Source organism: Sciurus vulgaris (assembly GCF_902686455.1).
Source record: "Sciurus vulgaris genome assembly, chromosome: 1".
In the NCBI taxonomy this organism is placed as follows: domain Eukaryota; kingdom Metazoa; phylum Chordata; class Mammalia; order Rodentia; family Sciuridae; genus Sciurus; species Sciurus vulgaris.
In genome coordinates this window covers 179,394,398-179,404,378 of record NC_136461.1, presented here as the reverse complement: position 1 = coordinate 179,404,378, position 9,981 = coordinate 179,394,398, and the positions used below count along the sequence as shown (strand labels likewise).

General features: G+C 36.1%; 1 protein-coding gene across 2 annotated transcripts in view; it reads right to left on the bottom strand.

Annotated features, from left to right (window-relative positions):
• The window catches only part of ZFPM2 (zinc finger protein, FOG family member 2), a 417,497-nt gene that overhangs the window by 138,532 nt on the left and 268,984 nt on the right, over positions 1 to 9,981 (bottom strand). For both annotated transcript variants that reach the window (XM_079105159.1, XM_079105158.1), the window contains one exon: positions 4,828 to 4,939. In XM_079105159.1, coding sequence (XP_078961285.1) covers positions 4,828 to 4,939 — 112 coding nt within the window. The remainder of the gene's footprint in view (positions 1 to 4,827; positions 4,940 to 9,981) is intronic.

Genomic DNA, 9,981 nt, shown 5'->3' with positions numbered 1-9,981 from the left:
CTGAATATAGAGCCAGTAAGGTATTCTTACAAGGTCACACATAGTAGGCAGGTTTTTACAATGATGCTGTGTTTCACATACAAAGAAACTCCTCTGTGGTGAAGGGTGAAAGGGAGGACTGACTGATAGTTCGCTCGGTCTTTTTTTTTTTTTTTTTCTTCATTTTTTTGATTGACAGTGTTTATCCTCTTAATATGATGACCTGAAGAAAATGGCTACTTTGAAATGACAACTGCATGAAAAACTAACTACTGAAATTAGTGAGGTGAACTTGGTTAACAAAGCCATCTGGAAGATGCTAAAAGTTTAGATTTGGATACTCAAAAACATAAAACTCTAACCTATTTACTTTTCATATGGGGAAAACACCATACTTTGCAAATCCTGGGAAATAAAGAACATAACAGCATAAAGAAAAGGAGTAGACAGGCAATGCTCCCTAGACAGATTTTTAGGAGTCCGTGGTAGGCCCTTGCTCATCTTCTTCTCTAGCACAGCTCCCTGTAACTCAGCTTGGGCTTTTTAGTATGTTTCCAAAGGAGATAAGTAAATTAGAATTATCTGGAGTCTGTTGAGAATAATGGTAAAAAACAGATGACCCAACAAGTCTGGACCTTCAATGTCTGCATAGCCTAATTACTTTCTGAAATGACAAGGGTTAGTTGAGGCAGGAAAAAAGTACATCAGATTAAAATGTTAATGCCAAATACTATACTAAAAAAAAAAAAAAAAAAAACTTTGATAGAACAAGTTGATAGTAGCCTGTCAAATAGCTCTAAATGATAGAATATAATTTTATAATAATTATTTGATGGACACCTAGGAACTGAAAGCTTTATGGTTATATTTAATTTTGCTAGTATTCTATATTTAGTAATAATTTAGGAAGTAAGTGTTCCTCTTAAATGGAATAGTTACACATTATGTGGCCTGTGTAAATACTACAGAAAATACTGTAAAAATCTCACAGTTAAGACATTTTTTATAAAATGCTACACAAATGCAATTTAGATTGATTTTAAATAGTTACTAATATGCTCTCAAGCAGCCAAGAACTATAATGAGAATTTTGGCATAGAACTCAATAAGTAGTATTTTTTTTTAGCTAGAAAACAAATAAGAAATACAGTCATAGCTTGAGGAATGTATCTTCCATCCTCAATGAAAGTTCCCAGGACATTAGAAACCATGTATTGTATACAGTGATGTGAATTTTAAGACTATCAAGTAACCACTTATTTGTGGTAGCAGCTCCTTGGTTTCATTTGAGGAATTACTTGTCCATCTCAGAGGCTTATGTGGAGTTAATGCTACTTTTAGTCTCCAAGGAAGACTTTGGTCTGCTTAGTGACAGTTATAGTGATTAACTGATTCAAAGACTGGTATGTCAGGTGCTTCCATCAAAACAAAAAAACTTTCTTTTTTGCTTAAGTTACTCTGCTGTTGGAGTAAGTCTGGAGTTTGCCACCACCAGAGTTTAAGTACAATGCCTACACAAAAGGGAACAAACAAAAGACAGAGGGAGACTATCTGGGGACAAAGTTTGAGCAATTGGACCTATTGTCCCTGAAGTCCAGATACAGGAGCTGATGAATCCCCCTTTCCCCAACACACACACACACACACACACACACACACACACACACACACACACAAACACACAAACACATGTTTACTTTTGGTCCAAGTCAGTTTCACTTGAATATCTATCATTTGAAAACAAAGTAGTCCCAAGTAATAACATGTATTATGAAAATGCTTCATACATTATTGATGTTCAAGTTAATTAACACCTGTCAAAATTTAAACTGTCAAACCCTTCTACACCTCAGACACTTTTGCTTCGGGGAGATTTATAGGATGTACAACCTGGAAAGACAGAAAACTCCAGGGCCCCAAGGAAGGAATGTTTCCTGGGGTCCTATTTTCCATCACCCAAATGACCCCTAGGACAATCCGAGGATACATTGGCATTCACAGGACTATGGATACACTCTGAGTGGGCTGTCATCTCCCTCTGAAAGCCGTCTGACTACTACAAAGTAGCTGCAGTCTTCTGAAGGCCACCTATGAGATCAGAGTCTGTGTCAGTATTTCCCAGAGTCTGTTATTCAGAGCAGCACCAATTCTAGTGGACACTGATTGGGAGGAGAAATAAAAATGTATGGTCAAATTCTTAATTTTTGCTCTTGACAAGATTTCTTAAGGCATTAACACCAACATGCACTGTGAGTTTTCAAAAGGGATCATGAGAGTCAATGTTTGGTTATGGGGGGGGGGTCTTTTGAATTTTAGGGTTCACAAAATAATTTGTGAAAAGTATCATACTTCAATACATATTCGTTATAATTTTTAGTCATTTGAGGGAATTTATTTTTCATTGAACAGTGGCAAAAGGAAAGGCAAAGTCACACAGTTCAGAGAACACAGGACTTGGAGTTGTCATGCCCTGGATTTGGGTTTGGCTCCATTATTAGCTCTCCATGACCTTGATTGTACTACCTCTCTTATGTGTGTAAAATGAGGAAAATGACCCACCTCACTCAGGAGTTTTAAAGTTTCATGCACGGAGAAAATACTCTAGTTTGTACAACTCAGACGTTAAGGGAGACAATCACTTATTAAGTAGTGACTAAGTAATTGTTTAATTCATATCTTTAAAAATGGAGAAGTAAGTGAATCATCTCATATTAGGTATTAAAGAAGGGCTGAAAGAAATAATGCCTATCTAGTAGCCATTGCAGTTCTGGTGTCTCCAATGTTAACTGTTCATGGATGTTGACAAATGTCAAATTATCTTGTGGGTTAACAAACTACTAGATGTCAACAATTCATATGGTTCACCATCATTAGATGAAGTGTCTGTTACAGTGTCTGGCAGCCACTTTGGTTATCTCATCAACCAATCAATATTTATTTCATGCTCTTCTGGTGTAGACAGTGTGCTAGACCAGAGGTAGAAAATGACTAAGACAGAGTCTTTGCTCTCAGTAAGTAGACAGTAGATGGGAAAGACAGGCAATCACAGCTAACATTTTTTACTTCTTTTTTCTCATCATAAAACAAAGCAAGGAAGAGCAACAAAAGAAGTGTACACTATTTGGTCAAGAAGCATTAAGCATAATATTCCAGGTATGCTTAATAAATGGTGGTTATCAATGTACAAGACTAGTACAGCTGAACTAGTATGCTTTGTGAGTTAACTGATTAATTAATAAGAATCTATAAACTCCCAAATGATTTATTGACAAAGGCTTAAGGGGTAGTCAGACAGATTATAAAGACATAAACATGTTCAAGATTAAGTACTCCACTGAATGTAGGATTATAATTATATTATGCAATAATTATGTCTTCTAAAAGAATTCCTGATTTTAAAAGTCAATAGATTTGAATCACAACAAGGGAATAACTATTGTCATGACTTCTTCATATTATATTGTCATAATAAAGATAAGATATCCTACAACAGAAATCTGTCCCTAACAGTTGGTGAGACATTCTAATATAGTTTTCATATTCTAATTGTGAATATTGGTAAACTGATTCACTATACATTTTCTTTCCACTTTTGATAGCCTGTATTGATATATCCTGGGAAAATCTTGCTTCCCTTTTAGCTTAAAGCTCCTACCAGCATACCACAGGTATTTCAGGTTAGGAAATTGTAGGTATGGGACCAGCAATTATAGAAGGAAAAGAAATATAATCAGATCCTGGTGTGCAGATTGTTTTTTTTAGCTTGCAAATTCCCTCTTTCCGGTGTTTCAACTTTCAAAGGCTTATGGTAGTTTAGAGGCAATCCTCTTATAAGTGCACAAATTGTAATGATTATAGGAACAAGTTGTAATTGTTTCTAGCAAGTTTTTAAGAGTCTTTGATGTTATGATTAGTGTTTTATATGTTAATATATTGATAGGGGTGCTTATTTGCTTGTTCCCTTGTATGCTTTTGTGGTTTCTAGGTTCAATGTGCAAATAAATCTTTGATCTCAGTAGGTCTATTTGGTTAAAAAAGAAAGCTGAAAGAAATTAAACATGAGAAGCACAAGGTTTTGCAATATTTACGAAGTGAGATTAGGGATTTTGCCGTAAGAGTACAGAGTGAGGGCCATAACTTAAAGGTGGGGGGAAAAAAAAGGCCCCCAAAACACAACACAGGACGCTGGTCCTGTCCTATGGAGAATCATCTCATGAAGTGTCATGACTGAGCTGCAGTTCTTTTGTAGCCAAGGTGTAGCTATGTGTCCCAGTCTAGGTTGATGTCACACTGAGAAAATCAAAGGCAACACTCTGCAAGCCATCCGCCTCCTCTTGCCCGTTTGCCTCCTGCCCTTCAGAAATCACCATGGGGAAGAATTCACTCATGGCAAAGGTTTCATTTCCAGCTATCCTCTCATCATGCATGACTTCCAGAAACTGTCTGGAATGCAGAGCCTCCTGGAGCATGCACCTTTACATGAATTGCTGAAATTCAAAAGGAATTTACTTTTTGATAGATAATGCTAAGAGAGGAATCTGGGGTTGATTTCATCAAACCCAGCTATCTATAAAACAGTGAGGGAAGGGTATTAGTCAACAACCCACTTGAATATAGGGTAAGGAAATGTGTATGGCACTAAGTAATTAATGGTGTGGCACTTTATGTTGTATAGGAAAAAGAAAAGAAGGTTTTCACTGAAAATACAGGTTAGAGAGACTGATAAAAGGAAAAAGGAAAAGAGAGGAGCAAATCATACTTTCCACTCCCATTCCAGCTCTTCTGGTACTGTTTTTTAGGGTTCAGGTTTCAATACTTCCAAAGAGAGGGAAATGATCCTGCATTTACCTTTGCTGTACACAATGCAGTTGTTTTTGTTGTCTTCCACTCCTTGCCAAGTCACATCCAGCAGCCACTTGGGACCAGCCGTCAGCACCATTGGGACCTGAGCCTTTGTCTTCTGTAGAAAGAATGATAACAAACAGATGCCATTTGCTTTCGTTGATTAAAAACTTGAATAATTGTAGTAATCATTTTATTTTTACAAACAACTAAATCTCCCAAACCATAATCCAAGTCCTATTCCCCTGTCTTATGATATCTATTTAAGACGACAGAAGCTTTAAGGCTTTATTGCTCTTGCTAATCGGAATGGTAGAATTATTATCAAGGATTTTTTCCCCCCTAAATGATACTGGATCAGATCCCCAAGATTAGACAGATCTCTTGTGGCTCTGAATTATAAAGAGAATGCAGATGACTTTCATTGCAAAGAGCAGAGTGTTTAGAAGTGAACTTTAGACACATTGTACTTTACTATCAACAGGATCTCACTATTTCCTGAAACAGACAGGAAAGAATTTAAAGAATCAGGATCCATTTCAAAGCTCTATCCTGAGCAACATTTATATTAGAGTGGGGACTTACTCGGAATGAATAATGAAACTCATACAACCCCCTTTGCTAAGTGTAGATAGGTAGTCTGACTGTAACTGAAATAATAATAATGCTAATGATTCTCCATACATTGTTTCCAGAAAGACTATAAAAGAGGAATCGTGAATAAATTCAAATGCAGAGCAACTAAAGCATGACATCCCTGCTCTGAGAGTCACAGAAGCAGGAAGAAGTGTTATCCTTGCAACAAAATAGATTCAGGGTATATTTTAAATATAAGGCTCAAAAGGTTCAGCCTATTTGGCTGTTTGGCACCTACATTCTTTATCTTTCAATCTCTGTTGATAAACTTACATGGCAGGAACTAAACTGGGAGGAAATAAATAAGCCTTAGCAATGCTGTGTTTCCTGATGAGTCACAGTGAACTGGCATTCCGACTTTTATCATTTGCCAGCCCATGTTCTATATATGAAATATCATGACACCACAACACTGAGTACAATACAAGGGTCTCAAGGTATTTTTGAACTGAATTTTCACCTAGATATGATCCTGCCAAAGAGATCTCAGCTCATTCTGGGATTTTCCCACAAGTTATGTGCTATCACAAATATCCCAAATTGGCATTAATAAGAATTCACTTGAGGAGTTCTACATACTCTGGCAATTTCAAATCTCTCAGGAATCTGGAAATCCCATTTCACCTGCCTCATGACAATAGTGATAGTGCATGATATACTGATCCATTAATTGCAAAGCCATATTAAAAAAATATATATGTATATAATAAAGTGGCCAATTTCTTGAAGTAGGAATTATAAAAACTAAATATACAAAAAAATATTTTTTAAATGATAAAAAATTTTAAAATCAACCATGATGGACAAATGTAAAAAGTAGTCTGGAAAAATATCTTACAAGTTACATCAGAAGAGACAGGAAACCAGATAAAATATAAAAATTCTAGCACACTAATTAATATTCATATTTTGATTCATTTAAGAGTCTTAATTTTTTTAACTACTATCTTAATAGTTGGTAAGAATAAACCATGAAAAAGTTATCTGAAAGTCCTTTAAGAAAAATGTTATTTTATGTTACATATATATACACACATATACATATGTATACATATATAAATAGCAAAAAATGTTTTCAAGTTATCCCTATTGGTATCATTCTGAATAACCACTAGTATTTCTATTTTCAAAGGATAATTAAATGAGAAATAAGATTGTTCAATCTGAAATGATAGTGACCTATATTCAATCAAATATGAGGTTTATCATTTGATGAATTTTTTTTTTTTTTTTTACTTTTACATCAGGATAATCTGTACATTCATAAATCAGGGTCAGCAGGTCTCCAGGTGTTAAGAAGAGTGGGGATGTAGCTCAGTGGTAGAGCATTTACCTAGCACATGTGAGGCCCTGGGTTCGATCTTCAGCACCAAATTAAAATAAAGGTTTCAGACAAAGAAAGTACAATGTAAAGACTAAATAATGTCCTTGAGGTCAAATAGCTGATAGAAGTCAGTACCAATATCTACATTAAGCTGTTTCCATACATTACCACCCCTGGGGTGACCAGCCATCCTGGTTTTCTGGGATGGAGAAGTGTCCTGGGAGACTGCATGTTGCATGCTAAAACTGAAAAATCCTGGACAAACCTGGGTGAGTTATTCATCCCGACCGCTACTGCTATTGCTACTGCAACAATATTAATGGTTTACATCTATTAAGCACTTGCTGAATGTTGGCTGATAAGTATATCACCCAGCTGGCACATGCCTGTAAAATCCCAGCAGCCTGGATGTTGAGGCAGAAGGATCACAGGTTCAAAACCAGCCTCAGCATTTTAGGGAGAACCTAAGCAACTTAGCAAGACCCAGTCTCAGAGTTAAAAACAAAACAAAACAAAACAAAACAAAACAAAAATAGAGCTGAGGCTGTGGAATGTGGCCTAGAGTTAAGGATTCCCGGGTTCAATCCCTGGTACCAAAAAAATACTTCACCCAAATGATCTTCTTTGATTTTTAGTACTCTAGGAATAAGTAATTTTCTTCACTTGGTCCATAACCAGCTAAAGTATAAAAGAAAGTTGTTTTTCTCACTTAAATAAAAATAATTGATTTATATCTTTCTTTAATAATGTTAGGAATTATATTTAAAACATTGGCAAACATTTATTATGCCTAGGTACAGGTAGAATCTGATTTATTAAGGAATGTATTGAAGGGTAACCAATTTCTTTTACTCCAAATCAGTTAGGTAGAAGCAAAATGTAGCAAAGTCTTCCTGAAAGCTATACCCAAGCTATAAAGTAAATAATAAGTAGATAAAAAATCTCAAGGGACCAGTTATTACAGTCTTGAGGTGGTAAGTCAATTTTTTTTTTTTTTTTTCCTGAAGAAGTCAACTTTTGTAGAGATTGACTGCCTTCAAAGAAGATTACCAAGTGTGAGAAGGAGGGAGTTAGCCAGGATTATACGAAATCTACACTACAGAAAAATCCATGAATAGAAAATAACAATATCCACATTGATCATTAGGTTCATTTTCCCATTTCTCTCTCTAACATAAGGATTTGTAAAAATTCAAGAATGTTAAGACCTAGAAACAACTTTGAAGTTCTTTGAGCTTAATTCCCTGATTTCACAAATGCAGAGAATGTAAGGTGAATATGTTCATTTATAACCCCACAAAGAGAAGATTTGGCACACATCTTGGGAAAGGCCAGGAGACAGAAAAGGTATGGTAGGCAGGCAATGGTCCCCAAATGATGGCCATCCCCCAAACCCCTGCAACCTGCAAATAGGTTGCCTTACTTGGATAAAGGGATTTTAAAGATGTAACATGGCTTAGGACCATGAGATCCTGATATTATTCTAGATTATTTAGTTGTACCCAATGTATTTACATCAGTCCTTGAAGGTGGAGAAGAAAGACAAGAGAGTAAATGAGATTCATGTGAGAAGGATTCTACCTGCCCTTGCTGCTTTTAAAGATGGGTGATGAAGGTCATGAACTAAGAAATGTAGTTGAGTCTTGGAAAGGGAGAACAGTCTTCAGTTTACAGGAAGCCAGAAAACAGGGACTTCAGTTTCACAACCTTAAAGCATTCAATTTTTTCCAGTGCCAATGAGCAGGAAATGGATTCTTCCCAAGAAGTCCCAGAAAGGAACATATCTAACCTTGATTTTTCTTTTCTGTTGAGACTCATATCAGATTTCTGATCTATAGAACCATAAGATAATTAACCTGTATTGTTTTAAGCCCCTGTTTATGACAGTTTGTTTGGGCAGCAATAGAAAACTAATACAAATGTGTTCAGATTTATTGACTTATGGTTAAAAAAGATTAAATATCCTTATCAAACAGTCTAAAAAGTGTGAAACTTCCCCTTAGTTGGAATAATACTAAATCTTCCTTGTCATTCCATAATCATTAATCATTTAGATATTATTAGCTATTTTAGTGTTATTACTTTACATCATTTTTTTAGAAGAATTTTGTTGTTGTTGTTGCTTTAATGGGGATTGAACCCGGTGCTAACTATAGTGCTATGTCCTAAGCCCTTTTAATTTTATTGAGACAGGGACTCACTAAGTTGCCAGGGTGGCCTTGAATTTGGAATCCTCCTGCCTCAGTCTCTCAGAGTAGCTGGATTTATAGGGGTGATGGAGGCCATGAACAAATGGATGCAGTAAGCTCTTAGAAAGTGAGAACAGTAATTGCTCTTTGCTTTAAAGTGGGAGAAAATATCCAGTGGTGACAGTAATAATCCCTGCTTTTAAAATCGGGTATATGAAACACTTCTGGAATCACCACTGACTTTCCAGTTGAAAAATAACAAAAGGAGAACACTGCCAGCTGACTCTGGATTCATGCTCCAGGTAGGTTCTATCACCTGAAAATCATCTAAAGGTTTGGACTTCATAATGCCCATCTGCAAAATGGGGATAATAATCCTTACTGAACACTGTTGTGTAAACCTGTACCATTCTTGGCACCTACGGATGCACATTAAGCTTTTACTGAATAAATAAACGAAAGCAAAAGTCAAAAGGTCTTTGCTGAATCCCCACTGTTATTCAGACATGGATAATGTTTGTAGTGATTAGCAAAGAAGTCAAGACAAAAATTTTAAAGGTTGTGATAGTTATTAGCATTGTTAATCATTTATTTTCATCTGTCCGTTTTTAGGGTCTCATTTAAAGTCAGGTGTGACTATGTGACTTTACTTGACCAGTGAAATTGAATAATGAGTGACTCATGTCATCTCCACACAGGACCTGTAAGAGCCTACAGGTGACTCTCCAGCATGCCAAAGTGAACGTGGACACACACAGAAGGTTGAAGCCCTGGTGACAATGGTCATGTAACATCAGAAAGGAAAAAAAAAACACCTTTTGAATATAAAAAGTTGCTGTGCACTTCAAGTTGCCTACAACCCTAAGAAAACCTTGCTTTAGGGCTGGGGATATAGCTCAGTTGGTAGAGTGCTTGCCTTGAAGCACAAGGCCCTGGTTCAACACCCAGCACTGCAAAAACAAAAACAAACAAACAAAAAACCTTGCTTTATCCTGATTTATACAAACTTTA